Raw genomic sequence first — 15,166 nt, 5'->3', positions numbered from 1 at the left:
CTCTGAGTAGTTCAAACTCAAAATTATCAAGTTCTTGAATAAATTATGTATACTTGGCCAAGTCAAGGGAACTTATGTGGAAATATAATAATTGTTGTTTTGTTGTAGTTGGTTGATTGTTGTGATATGTGTGAAGTCACCATGAGAGTGACTAGTGTTACCTCTGGTGAACTTAGAGCCAGTTCATTTTTGGGCATTCTTCTTTACTCAATCATACTTTACAAAAGTGCAAAGTACTGAGGAGAATCCAATTTGCAGTATGGCCAACCAAAATTCCACTCATAATTTCCCTTATACTGTATAAAACATGTTATAACTAAATTTAAAGGGTAACTAAACTCTAAACCAACTTTTTTTAGTTAATGATCTGTAAGCATGGGGCTTTATTAGTACTGGTCATTGATTCAAGTAATTTTTTTGACATTTGTGTATAAAGTGTTTTAATTCTACAATATATGGTGTAAAAACGTCTGAGTGCTGCCCTCTTCAGGTTGAACGGTGGCTACTGCAGTTGAATTTTCCTATTGGCTGTTGCGGTACTTCGTGACGTAAGCGGTGACAGCTGACGTAAGCAGGTTCCAGCTCGCCAGATTCATGTACATGTCGTCTTGCGACCGTGTGAGCAGCTGTCAATTAATCCGTCACTACGAGTCTCAGGTGCCCCCCCGCCCGCCCCGCACAGCCCCGCACTCGGTTCGTTCACCTCTATCCCCGCCGGGGTCTGCCCACTTTTCCTGCATTTTCAAATATTTCTAGTGGGTGGAGTCAGACTCTGAGCAGGTGTTTAGTTACCCTTTAAATGAATAAAAAGAATGATACTTTAATCATAGATGAGTTAAGTTTACTTGTAACTAGTTAACTGTACTTAAATAGTTAAGTTCACTTCACAAATTTGTGTTTGCATGATTTTTCCATGTATGGTCAACTCATAAAATATTACAGTATTGGCACCTACAGAGATGTATAGCACAGAATGTCTGGAGTGGAACCCGTTTTGTTCAGAGTAAGATTACTTTCCCTTGTTCACACCAAAAATCAACCCCTAATTTTGAACCACTGGTTTAATCTACATCTACACTGCATGTTAAAAATCCAGTTACCAAATGCATAAATACTGAATCTTAAATCTAATAGTTTTATCTGCATTATGCACACTGCAAATACTTTCGTTCTTCATGTTATTTGTGACGAAATCTACAAATGCACCTTTATAAGAGGTGGATTCTCATTGCATATTGTTGGAACAGCGGGACATGATCTCTCACATTGCTTGACATTTTAATCTTCTCTTTTCAAATAAACTGTTAACCTTGCATCACGCTCATCTCAGTGTTTGCCTCTACTATGTCTGATGGAATGAACCTTCTGCCCTCTACTGGATTTAAACTGCACATTAATGCTCTTTTTACTTCATGGCACACTTCAGCCTTCCCTCAATACAGAGTTCACTAAATCTGTAGAAAAATAAATTCCATATGAAGAAATTTCATGGCATCATAGATCAAAGATATATATCTGATTAGTCTCTTTTTATGGGAAGATAAATGTGCTTTTTATGGATAGTTCACCAAAGAAATATTCTGGTGTGTATCAATCAGTGAATGCGAATTCAGGCTCTTGCAAGGGTATTGATCCACTGAGCTTTGGGGAAGTTACCCGTGACACGTTTACGAGAACACACTTTAACATCTAGAGACCAGAGCATGACTGTTGCGTGCATTTTCCATTCCATTTTTTGATTTGTAACTAGTAGCACTTAAGTAACATACCAAAAAAAAAGACCAAATTGTTTTCCTATGCATGTCAATATATGTGGACAATGGGGCCAAGTTGTGACATTTTAAATAAGCTATAGAAAGTAACTTTTATTAAATTGTTTATGTTAGGAGTGTTGGTTATTCAAGTTTTGAAAGGTTAGACATTACAACAGAAATTAGCATAAATAATTATGTCCAGCATCATCCAATCACTGCCAACCATATTAAAATAACATTTTGCATGAAAAATTCGAAATCTATGTACTGATTACCATTGTCCCATGTCTGACAAACATGTTGAGTGGTACGAACACTATTTGTAGCCTGAAACTTAACTTTTGCATGGATGGAGTAAATGCACTTGGCTGCATAGGAAAGATATAGGACGCTCCCTTGCTCCCCAATTAGGGAATGAATTAGCCTTTATTGTGCTGTCTGTCTGCACTGGTCTCAGAACAGTGTGAAATGCACCTTATCATCATCCTAATTCCGTATTAAGCCTCTGAAAGCAACATTATCCACCTTTGGGGTGCATCCATTGATTCTCAATGTGATAATACACAGTGAATAAAGGACATGAAGGAAAATGAGCCTATAGTCCATGTACGTGGTCACAGTGTTTAACAGCGTGCAGTTTCAGGATAAATCGATTACATTTTTAAATGGCATATCAGATGATACTAGAGACTCTAATCTTTTGACTCAAACAGGTTTTAAAGTAAAAACTTAATGAGGTTTCTTACCAGGTGTAGTTTTGTTGCCATTTCTCCCAAGAAAGCTGAGACCAGCATGATGTTGTTTAGTCACATGACACTGTGCTTTGAAAGTTTAACCCTTTAATGACCCCTGAACTGAGATCAGTTGGTTGAAATGAAATTATGCAGTGTATTCTGAGATTTTAGGGAGTGAACGTTTCAGTGCACTGGAACAATTCTGCTATTGTGACAACCCTAGAAATGGCCGGCTCCCTGGTCAGTGCCCTGACTAATGAACTAGTGAGCTGATTGAGATGCTCCCTCTGTCATTATTTACCCACTCTCATGCTGCTACAAAACTTGTATGGTTTTCTTTCTTCTCTGGAATGGTTAGAATCATGATGAGAATGTCAATCTGCCCAAAAATCAGGTTTGGAACACATGAGGGTGAGTAAATGTTGATGACAATTTTCATTTTTGGTGGGTTAACATTTCTAGAATAATATCTTGGACTGAAATTTAGCAAATAAAACAAACAATGTATCACAAAAAAAAAAAAAAAAAACAGGTTTATTATCGCTTTCTTTTTTTAAATAATTAGATTTATTCTATTCATCAAACCCTTTCTTTAAAATTTTTAGATATCCAAATTGGGCTCATAAAACACGATTTGGGAGAGTTAAAACAAGGATAGAGAAAGAGAAACACATGATTGAGTCAAAAATAAGATATAATAAAATACATCCTCCTCACACGTAAAATCCACAACCACGATTGTTGGGACTTCAAAAACAGAAGAGAAGAAAAGGGGTGAAGTCCCATGAGAACAACAAATTAGCTAACTTGAAGTGCTTTTTAGTTCTAGCCTGCCCTGGCGGCTGGCATTTCAGAAGAGAGATTACAAGCTACTGGAACAGCTTTTACATACATAGGCCATAAAAACCCCAACATAAGCAGGATTTCAATTTAAACAATAAAAAAGAAGAACCTTATCTCGCTCAACTCGATCATGTAGACGGAATCCAACCATTGAGAAATCCAAACTAATAGAGCTGAGCAGTGGAAATCTGGGCGAAAAATGTCACTTAACAACACTGGATGAGTTCTGAACACAGTGTGCCACCAAAATCCAGGAGTTCTTTCTAGTGTCAGAGAAACGGAGCTCGTCTGAAGCCATATGGACAATTGCATTGCCACTCTTTGCAACTAGTAAATTTCCACACTGGAATTCCCAAGAGGTCTCCACAGCAGACAGCTAATAGCCATAACCAGATCATTACCTGGTTCACAAGTTAAAAAAATAAAAGGTCCTCAGAAAGGTTTGTCCTCTAATTTGAAGCACAGGTAACCACCATAGCCTACTGTGGCCTATCAGGTACATTATGATTCCTGGTCAGTGGTGCCAATTGCAAACAAGCACCTGTCCATACTGTACAATGGATGACTGGGCTGATCAGACATTCTGAACATCCTGTTAAAGAAAATTACACACCACAAAGATGATGTATGAGGGTTTTTTTTTTCTTCTCGCTCCTGTTATTTATGTCTTTGTTCTTATCTGCTTTGTGTACGGGGTTGTCTGGCTTGTGTCACCAGTGCCAGGGGTGTCAAATTTCATATAGAATGGAAGTGTCTCTAGTTGTGGGGAAATAAAGATACATGGTGGAGGTGGGCTCCTCACATTAGACATCTTTTATCAAAGCTTTTTGACGAGGGACCCCAGGACACCTTCCTTGGAGAACACAGGTGTCATACTCAATAAGAAGACGCTGAACAATTTCTGAACCAAAAGGCTTTTAAAATATATCCTTTGACCATAGTTGATTATCATATCATATATCTTTTTTACAACAAGAAGTGCACATGAAGTCTCTCTTCGCCGTAGGTACAGATAACCTTTTCAAATTTTCTGTTTTTTTCTTCTTCTTTGCAGTGTAGTAGCATGATACAGGTAAGAGGGAGAGGGTTATTTACAGTGCTGTTGTAAGGGAGGAAATGAACAAGGGAGTGTGCAGTAAAAGTATGTTGCATGAGAAGAAAAGAGAGGGCAGGGTCCCTGTGGCAAAGTAGAAAGGGATTGGATGGGGCCACATTGAAGGGCACAGCAAGGTCCATGTTAGGTGGGAATGACGCCGTCACTGTTCTGGATGCCCCGTCTAAGCTCCAGCTCCTCCAGCTTCCTCCAAAGATCCTCCCGCTCCTTGTCCTTCTTCCTTTCCCTGAGAGAGAGAGAGAGAGAGAGAGAGAGAGAGAGAGAGAGAGAGAGAGAGAGAGAGAGAGCGCTAAAACAGCTTGTAAACTCCAGGGTTGTTAAAACTACACTGTACAGAGTCTGTTTCTTACCTTTGCCTGTCTGATTTGTAATTGGCAGCTAGTTCATCAAACAAGGCGCTGTTCATCTCCATGAATGCTTTGAGCACATTGTAGATCAAAGCTGATATTGCCCTGATGGTGGAAAAAAGCAGACTTGTGATGAAAATGTAACAACATGGTCTAAACTAAATTGTAGTCTTGAGGTCGACCAATAGGGCTGCATCTAACGATTATTTTGATAATCGATTAATTAACTATTATTAGAATGATTATTTGACTATTCAGCGATTATTCCAATGATTAATTATTAGCAATCAACCAATTATCAGCTTGTGCTCTGGCTTAAAAGTTTGTATTAAACATGCTTACTAACAATAAAGAGGAAAAAATATATTTTGAAAATACCTCTAAATGACATTCACTGAATTAAACTTAAAGGAGTTTTTCCCTTTAATTCAGTGAAAGCAATTCACTGCAAAAAATATCCTTTTGCTATCAAGTGTTTTTGTCTTGGTTTCCATCTAAAATTGTCTAAAAACCCTTAAAACCAGATACATTTACTTGAGAAGCAACATATAAGATATTTACGTAGACTTGCTTTAAGAGGATGTATCTTAAATATAAGCGTATTTTGTATATACGTGTATTTTTTTCACTTGGTTATACTTCTGCGAGTGCAGTAAAGACAAAATATACTTATATTCAGCTTCTCAGGTCAAAGCATCTTTTTTTTTTTTTTAAGGATTTTTAGATATTTTAAAAGTCGTCATTTTTATTTGTATTGCGTCTTTCACAACACACATCTTTTCAAAGCAGCTTTAGAGAAGATCTGGCATTAACAGAAGATAAAACTGTAATATCTATAATGTCGATGAGTCATCATTGTGTAATTAGATAAAATACAATTGTGAATTGCGTTTAAAAATAAGTAATTAAATAATAATTGTATCAATAACCCCAGTGAGCAAGCCGAAGGCGACTGTGGCAAGGAACACAAAACTCCATAAGATGTTGTTTAATGGGAGAAAAATAACTTTGGGAGAAACCAGACTCACTGGGGGGCCAGTTCCCCTCTGGCTAACATCATGATTATAATTACATTATTACTTATGTATAGTGCAAGTCATGGTTTACATTTTTTAAACTAAGTAAGTGTTAAGGGACAGTGTTTAAACAAAGATTTTGTATGAACTCTAAATTATTAGTTTTTTTATATACATTATATTCAACATTCTCAAACAAAAAATGTTTCTTCTGTAGATAAAGTAAATGTACATTGTTTTAAATGAGTTTTAGATATTTATATTGGAAAATAATCCAAAACAAATAACAAACGTATTTTGTTGCAGTGTATAATGTGGCGAAAACTACTCCCTCTCACCTTTCTATTCACTTCAACCCATCTTTAACTCACATAAAAAAAAAACAATTCACGAGCTATCGCGTGAATATAATCTAGCTGCATTAAGCGTGCGTGCTCGAGGGATGAGCGTCCCCGCGCCAGGATGAGCCTCAGCCGGGTGCAGTTTCAATTTCTCCACCTTAGATCGGGACATTCGCGCAACTTAGAGGAGAGGTGCTGAAAATGCCAGTTTGTAACACCAGATGTAACACCGGGGTGTTTCCTTTAAAGAGCTCCGACAACATTTACTCCACAACGAGAGTGCTTCTGTATTTACAAAAAGCAATGCCAATTGTTACCAATATTCTTTTTTTTTTATTATTAGGGATGAGTATTGATACAGATTTTCTGATTCAATTCCATTCAGAATCACAAGCTCTTGATTCAATTTGATATGGATTCATATGGGTTCTTTCAGTTATAATGTCCCTTTTGCTTACATAGGAAAGGAATTATCTCCTAGCTAATGTTGTTAATTATACAGGGGACCTTCTAACTAGGTACATTCCAAAAATATTAATTTTACTAATTATATTTTATTAATGTTTTTTTCTTGATTTTCTCCCAATTTGGAATGCCCAATTCGCTCTAAGTCCTCGTGGTGGTGTAGTGACTCGCCTCAATCCGGTTAGCAGAGGACGAATCTCAGTTACCTCCATGTCTGAGACCTTCAACCCACGCATCTTATCACGTGGCTTGTTGAGCACATTACCACGGAGACATAGCGCATGTGGAGGCTTCACGCAATCCATGCACAACTCACCACGCGCCCTATCAAGAGCGAACCACGTTATAGCGACCACAAGGTTACCCCATGTGACTCTACCCTCCCTAGCAACCAGGCCAATTCGTTTACTTAGGAGACCTGGCCGGAGTCACATAGCATGCCCTGGGATTCTAACTTGTGAATTCCAGGGGTGGTAGTCAGCGTCTTTACTCGCTGAGCTACTCAGGCCCCCCCATATTTGATTAGTTCTTCATTTTGGCCACATTTTGGCCAAATAAATGAACCAATCCATGAATTAAATCAATAAATATGATATTATATAGCAATTTTTGTTTGACGTTTTTGTTTAATTGCCTTATTTGTACTATTTACAAGTATTTATGTTGATTTGTTGAACATGTGCTAAAAACCAGTACTGTCTCTATAAAAAGCATCTATAATTGAGAACAGCGGCTCGAATGAGAGATGGAATTGCTTTCACATCATCCTTATGCATGATAATGAAATATTTATTTTTTGTTGGTTTTGATCAACAACTGACTAGAGAACAGAAAGGGTTTTAAAAGAGATGTTATTCAATGACAAAAGGGTCACCTGTATCTCGTCTGTGGACACACACGGAACAACATTTACTCTCAACGTGCAGTGAAAGGATCTTGCTATTGAATCATACAACACTATACAACACAATCAATGATTAGTGAAATCTGAACATTTACCAGTAATTGGCAAATCTTGAAATTTTTATTCACAGTGTGAAATTTGGTTGAAATTGTGAGTGCTTTTTTCTCATTGTAGTGGAGGGTTGCTTACAGAGTAAAAGATCGATCCTGGGATTTAAGAATTGTTAAAGATCTTTCAAATTGCGATGAATCAGAAAATCTATATTTTAATCCAGCCCTGTTTATTATTCCTACATGTTCTTCTGTGGATGGCGCTGGAGGATTCTACAGTTATAACTGCTTAGTACTGCAGTGTAGCAGCGGCCTCTAGTGAAGAAATAAATACGATCACCGACACCTTGTGGGGATTCACATCATCTTAATCTTTCATATTTTACAATATTCATACATATTTCTATCTTCACTTCAATGCATATCTTGTTATTTTGAGTATCTAGAGTGTCCTTAGAGAAAAGGACACACATTTTTGTGTGAGTTGGAACACAGACATTTCAAATAAGAGTCCCCGGTGTATTTCAGGCATGTTTATAGATCAATGTCCCACGTTATGCACAAAGTCTTAATTTTTTTTATTGGAATTTTGGTTGAACAATAAACTGCTCTGTGACTATCAATTTTGTAGCCTCCGTGTCTGTGCCCATCACAGTAAGGAACAACAACAAAATAGTTTTTAACTTTTAATAAATCGATTTTAAAACCTTTTGGCCGATAAATTGGTTTTCGCCTTTTTAACAACCGTAGTTATTGGTATCTGCAAAATCCTCTATCGCTCAACCTATAGTGCAGTCATTATCAGCTTGCAGGAAAAAGGCCTGGCACACCAAACACCCCTCCTTGATCATTCTTGTTATAGATAAGCATTTTTGTTAGAAGGTTCCTCTCATAATTAAAGCTATTGATGAAGATTATCTGTGAAGGTCTTGCTATTGGTGGCCTTAAAAATCAGACTCACGGGTTCCAGTGCTCTTTGGAGATCCTGTAGAGACTGGCAAACATGATGGGCAGGACAACGCTAGAGTTCTCCTCAATCAGACTCATTATGTACTCATTGTTCCAGTAGTACAATGCTCGCTCCGCCACCTGCGACCAAACAAACATTTTAATATTAGTTTCATTTTATACAGGGATGGTAGAAGGCTAAAAAGAGAGAAGTAAATGGTTACAAAGATAGTGAGTTGGACTGCACAACCTGAAACCTTTCAAACACTAACTTACTCAAACACACCATTTCTTTCATTGCAAAAAAATAAAATGTCAAAGAATAATGTTAATCTTTTGAATAGTAGTAGTAGTATGTTTTATTTAATGCCATGTCAGCGATCAAAGCTATTTTCATGGCAAGAATTCAATTACAAAAAACAAATATCATATAAATACAATAAAAACAAAACAAATATAAATAGCAAGTCATATTATACAATATTTTTTTTAAGATTAATATATGATAAGAAATCCAAAACCTTTTCAGGCACAATCTCATTAAATAAGTCCTTTAAAGAGGTAACTTCATAAAAGAGCATTCTACTTGTGTTAAGACCAGGACAATCTAGTAATCTTTTGAATAAATTCATGTTGCGTTTCTAGCTATTACAATATACTGCAAGGTGTGCGTGGTGGGTGTGGGTTGGTGTCTGTGTGTGTGTCTGTGTGTGTAATTTTGCTGACCTGAAAATGGGGACTGGACACACATCTGGAAATCTGTTTGAAGAGTGGATCCTGGATCTTAACAAACTGAGTTGGCTCAATCACATCTAGAATCTCCTCCAACTCTCCAAGAAACATAACCTAAAAACAAATAAAATGACATGATTGAGTCTACAGATACGGTGTTGGAATGAACCATTGATGAGAGTGGTTCAAGTGGTGGGTAACACGTCTGTTTTGATAGTGTCTAGAACAGCTAGAAAAAACCATGCAAATAATAGTAACTAACCATGCAATGTGCATAGTTGAAAAGAAAAATAATTATGCTTAACATTTAAACAGGAAAATAATAAGTATTTCTATATCCATTGTCATTGGCGTCAAACTCTACAGCATATTAGTGCAAACTGAAGCAAAACCAGTTGAGAACCAAAAACTGTTGAGTTTGCTTGCAAAGCATAAACTACAGTGGCAAGAAAAAGTATGTGAACCCTTTGGAATTACGTGTTCTTACGTAAAATCAGTTAAAATAATGAAGAAACACAATCTGTTTTAACTAATAACACACAAATTATTGTATTGTTCTAGTACATTTTGAATGCATCATTCAAACTTTCAACAATATAGGTTGTAAAAAGTATGTGAAGGCTTATGTCATCACCAAAAGCTTATTAGAGTCAGGAGTTGGCAAACCTGATATCCAATTAATGAAATTGGAGGTATGGGTTAAAGCTACTTTGACTTATAAAAAGCACTCAACCATTTTGAGTTTACTATTCAAAAGAAACATCTGCTGACGTGGACCATGCCTCACAAAAAAAAGAGAGATCAGAAGACCTACAATCAAGAATTGTTGCTTTGCATAAAGCTGGAAAGGGTTACAAAGTTATCTTGAAGAGCTTATAAATTCATCTGTCTATAGTTAAACAAATTGGAGATGATTAAGTCTTGTGGTTATTCTCCCTAGAATTGGCCATCCAGCCAAGACAACACAAAGATCACACTGCAGAATGCTCAATGAGGTAAAAAAGAGCTGCTGTCAACAAAAACATTGCTGCACGCCGCACGCTACTGAGAACATTTTTTGTGGAATGATGAAACTAAGGTTGAATTGTTTAGGAAGAACACACAGCACTACGTATGCCTTAAAAAGGCACCGCATACCAACATGAAAACATCATCCCAATGGTAAAGTAAGGTGGAGTGAACATCATGATGAGGCTGTTTTGGGGACTTGACCGCTTGTCATTATCGGGGGAAAAATTCATTCCAACGTTTATCAAGATATCCTACAGGATAATGTCAGGGTGGCTGTGTGCCAGCTGAAGCTCATTAGAAGTTGGGTGATGCAGCAGGTCAATGACCCTAAACCTCTAAGTAAATCCACAAGAAAACCTTAAAAAAAAAGAAAATCAACCTTTTGGAGTGGCCAGTCAGTGCCCAGACCTTTTTTTTATTGCTGGCAAAGGGGGATTGACCAGTTATTAAATCCAAGTGTTTGTTTATTTTTCCAAAGCACTGAATGTTTAATCGGATGTGTTCAATAAAGAACTGAAATATTATAATTGTTCCTGTGTTGTTAGCTTAAGCACATTGCGGTTGTCTATACTTGTGACTTTGATGAAGATTAGATCACATTTTATGAGCAATTAATGCAGAAAACCAGCTAATTCCAAAGGTTCACATACTTTTACTTGCCACTGTGTGTGGAAAATTCCAAGTCAATAAGAAAAATCATAATATAAAGAAACAATAGTATTATTCTAAATGGTTTAAGATAGGGTCATCTCTTGGTAAAAGTCAGTACAATTGTAGAGCAAGTCACTCAAAACATCTTGGATATTGAATTAATGACTGCCTACATGCAGATATGATTTATGACGTGATTCCATAAAATGAAAGGTGATACCTCTTTTTGACTGCAGGTTTTTGGCCAGAACTTTAGCAAGCCTCTGATCACCTGAGAAATACAGAGACTAACCAGTGAGAAACTTTTAGGAACAAGCTGAAGCAAGATGGGACTTGATTAAAAATGGGGAAGAATTGTAAGACATAACACTTACAGGTTCTGTTAACGTGGGGTCTTTCTCTAAAAATTGTACAATACAATAAGCCAGCTGAAAGAAAGAATGAAATGACTTCATCTTAATATAATATGTGCTACAACTATTTCAAACTAGCTTGCAAACTATAGAGAAACATTTGCCATAAACAAGCATGAAAAACAAGCAATCTGTAACATCTTGAAATCCTGGTAAGCAAGCACAGACATGTATAAATAGGGATTTAACAAACAGTTGCGTTTCTGTACCTGGGCATGGAAGAGAGACAAGCTCTTCACTGTGTGCAGAGGCAGCAGCACTTTGACCAGAAACTGTTTGTGTTCAGCTTTGAGAGGGAGAGCAAAACCATTGATAATGCTGTAAAATCAGAGGAGAATGAGACATCACCACTGATCTGACATTGATAAACATGATAGAAACTGCTAATATGCAGGAGATTTCAAAATGTCCTTGATTAAGGATGAGGACAGGGTAGAGATAGATAAAATAGGAATGTGTCCTCAGAGGTCCGCCCCATTCTGCCTTCAACTTCATATCTAACCAACTGCTAATCAATAAATGGACAGAAAAAATGACATACCTTCCCAAAATTTCCAGCAGTTCAGCTACACCGTTGAAGTGTTCTGTTTCATACACAAAACTGTCAGAGCAGGAACATAAGAGAGAGAAATATCAGCTTCATTCAACTTAAATACTACAGGGTTCCCACTCCTTTTAACCACCAAATTCCTGTGACTTTTCCATTTGGTTGCGATTACTGGATTAAGATTTTTAAAAAACATTTTAATACCTTTTGCATTCACAAAGAGCTATTCCTAGGCGATTAAATATTTTAGAGCGGAGCATATCAGAGCATGTCTTTAGTGATTTCTTTAGTGAATAAACTAGTACATGACTACTCCAGGCCTCTAAATCACAATTAAAAAAATGTATTAGTATATCCAGGTTTTCCATGAGTGTATGAAACCTTATACTGTCTCTGTCTTCGTGGAACTAAAAGGGGTCTCTTACCAAAGAAAAATGTTGTTGATCTGTTTGCGGATGAAGGCCCTGAGGCCGAGGAACTTGCCGTAGATTCTGTGCAGAACTGTCTTCAGGCAATCCCTCTCACGAGGGTCCTCACTATCAAACAGCTCCAAGAGCTGAAATGAGGTAAAAAGGGAATAGTTAACTCTGGACATTTTTTTTCTTTAATTACATTTTTTTTTTAATTCAATTCTTATTCCAACTACTATCTTGTTACTAGCTGAATCCACTATCAGTAACAAATCTGGTTCGCCAATACTGGCTTCACATGATTCTTAATAGGATAAGTCACAGAACATTTTAAAGACAATCTCACTCACCTGTAATACAAATTTCTGGTCGATGTATTTTTTGGCAATGCTGGGCTGAAATTCCTGACTTTCCAAGAAGCGAATGAAGAACTCATACACGAGCTGTGGCGGAAAAGAGATCAGAAAATGGATTTATCGTAACAATTCCGGTTCCAAAACTACTTTGAGAATTCATTATTTGTAAATAAGAAACACAATTCTTATTTTATCTAAGAATTCTTATTTTATTAGACTATAATATGTTTTTCTACCATAAAACATATTGTAAATTTAAACTCAAAATGCAATCCCCAATGCAATAAAAGCATTTATGGAAACCAAGCTGCAAAAACGCCTGTACTTCCGCTAATACCCTATGTCAATAAGGGTATATTAATTCCTAACTGACTGTACATCTCAAAAACAATCCGTTTAACCCTTTAACCTTAAAAAAAAAAAAAAAGAGCATTTCATGACCCCTTAATACAATTCTCCTTACTTTCATCGCTGTTAATTCTGGTTGTGGATCTCTACCTGTAAGTGTGGCCATGAGGCCTCCAGCGTGGGCTCATCTTCCTCTGGGTCAAACTCATTACTGTCACTAGGCGGAAGAGTCCGAAAAACATTGTAGGACACCTGTGACAAATGAACATATGGAACACATGAGGTATTTAAGAACTTCTTAAGAAAGTCATATAAACTGTACAATCCCAGTCATTGAGTAGGATCTGATTTAGAACTTTTTCTAATAAAATTTCCAATCATATAGCTCACCTTTCCACTGTACACTTAAATAGGCAAATAATGAACTAGTTATTTTGTTAATTTCTCACCATTTTGACAACCTCAGGGTAGGTCTGTTCAGTAAGGTAGCCCCGGCTGACGGTGACGTAGTCCACTAGCTCATTAAGGGTGGATCGCTTGTACTCTTTCATTTTAAGATCAGACAGTGTGTCCATGAAGTCAAATAGAGTACAGCACTGCTGCAGCTTCTTGAGGAACAACTCTGGTTGCTCCTGCGCAGAAACATCTTTACATGCGAGTAAGAAAGAAGGTTTAATGTATAATAGTCCAGTAGCACTACAATTCAAATTCTACAAATGGTTTACATCAACCTCCTTGACATTCCTAATGTAATCCTTCTCACGTTTCAGTAGTGTTGGTGGGAGGCCTAAAATACTACACATTTTCTCCTGGAGGTCCATCTGATATTTGACCCACAAATATTTCAACTAATAGTCTGAAAACCCATTCACCACAGAAAAAAGAGAGGGAGAGAATAAATGTACTACTAGACATGGCACAACAGCATGGAACAGAATGCCTGTCATTTCGTGGTGCTAATATTACACGCAAATAATGCAATGTCCAAACACACCAATCTGTATATGCAGAATAAATACAAGAAAGTATTCTGTGTAAAAGTTTTATAAAAGCCAGTTTATATTTCTGCATCGAACCTATGACATGCATAGCATTTATAGCCCTGCTTTGGTGTGCCTGCATCGTTTTGCGACTGATCACTGATCAATGGATACCCAAGATGCATAGATAAAATAATCTTGGAGAAAATGCAACACTACCTCAGATAATTTCTTGTCATAGTGGGGGATGTCCTCTGGTAACAAAACGAACCAACCACAGCTCTTGTGGTCTGCATCGACACACAAGTTTTTACATTTTTGAAGAGGTGCACGAAGCCTATGGCTTAGGTTCGAAGCAGAAAAATAAATTATCCCCAAGTCTATTTCAGACAGAATTTATAGAATTTCTATAAATTCTATAAACACTACATGCGTCTCTAAAAAGTTGGCTGAAGGGTCTGCCCAATTGAAATTGAATTGGTTTTGCTCAGTAAAAAGTATACAAAATTAGAGTCAAGTCAAGTGTTTTTTTATTGTCGTTCAACCATAAATGTGTGTGTGTATGTGTCAGTCCAGTCTCAGAATATTGAGGAGTCTGATGGCTTGGGGGAAGAAGCTGTTACACAGCCTGTCCGTGAGGGACAGAATGCTTCGGTACCTCTTGCCAGACGGCAGGAGGGTGAAGAGTTTGTGTGAGGGGTGTGTGGGGTCATCCACAATGCTGGTTGCTTTGCGGGTACAGCATTTTATATAAATGTCTTTGATGGAGGGAAGAGAGACCCCAATGATCATCTCACCATCCTCTGCAGGGCTTTGCGGTTCAAAACGGTGCAAGTTCCAAACCAGGCAGTGATGCAGCTGCTCAGGATGCTCTCAATAGTCACTCTATAGAATGTAGTGAGGATGGGGGGTGGGAGATGTGCTTTCCTCAGCCTTCGAAGAAATTAGACGCTGCTGGGCTTTCTTGGTAATAGAGCTGGTGTTGAGGGACCAGGTGAGGTTCTCCGCCAGGTGAACACCAAGGAATTTGGTGCTTTTGACGATCTCCACAGAGGAGCCATCGATGTTCGGCGGAGTGTGTCTGAATGTGGAGCTGCCCACATTCAGGGACAGGTTGTTGGCTCTACACCAGTCCGTTAGATGCTGCACCTCCTCCCTGTATGCTGTCTCGTCTTTCTTGCTGATGAGACCCACCACGGTCA

The 15,166-nt window shown here is 37.6% G+C and overlaps 1 protein-coding gene across 1 annotated transcript in view; it reads right to left on the bottom strand.

The window, feature by feature from the left end:
* Positions 1 to 1,853: 1,853 nt before the first annotated feature.
* The window catches only part of ppp2r5ea (protein phosphatase 2, regulatory subunit B', epsilon isoform a), a 33,070-nt gene continuing 19,757 nt past the window's right edge, over positions 1,854 to 15,166 (bottom strand). Inside the window, exons 3-14 of the mRNA XM_052095573.1 lie at positions 13,434 to 13,630; positions 13,135 to 13,236; positions 12,631 to 12,723; positions 12,296 to 12,426; positions 11,865 to 11,924; positions 11,533 to 11,641; positions 11,285 to 11,338; positions 11,131 to 11,181; positions 9,243 to 9,362; positions 8,530 to 8,657; positions 4,796 to 4,897; positions 1,854 to 4,671 (exon numbers count right to left, since the gene is read on the bottom strand). Of these exons, the coding sequence (XP_051951533.1) occupies positions 4,569 to 4,671; positions 4,796 to 4,897; positions 8,530 to 8,657; positions 9,243 to 9,362; positions 11,131 to 11,181; positions 11,285 to 11,338; positions 11,533 to 11,641; positions 11,865 to 11,924; positions 12,296 to 12,426; positions 12,631 to 12,723; positions 13,135 to 13,236; positions 13,434 to 13,630 (1,250 nt within the window). The 3' untranslated portion in view covers positions 1,854 to 4,568. The remainder of the gene's footprint in view (positions 4,672 to 4,795; positions 4,898 to 8,529; positions 8,658 to 9,242; positions 9,363 to 11,130; positions 11,182 to 11,284; positions 11,339 to 11,532; positions 11,642 to 11,864; positions 11,925 to 12,295; positions 12,427 to 12,630; positions 12,724 to 13,134; positions 13,237 to 13,433; positions 13,631 to 15,166) is intronic.

This window comes from Xyrauchen texanus, chromosome 28 (assembly GCF_025860055.1).
Source record: "Xyrauchen texanus isolate HMW12.3.18 chromosome 28, RBS_HiC_50CHRs, whole genome shotgun sequence".
Classification (NCBI taxonomy): Eukaryota; Metazoa; Chordata; class Actinopteri; order Cypriniformes; family Catostomidae; genus Xyrauchen; species Xyrauchen texanus.
The sequence above is the reverse complement of the archived record's forward strand: the minus strand, read 5'-3'. Positions and strand labels throughout refer to the sequence as shown.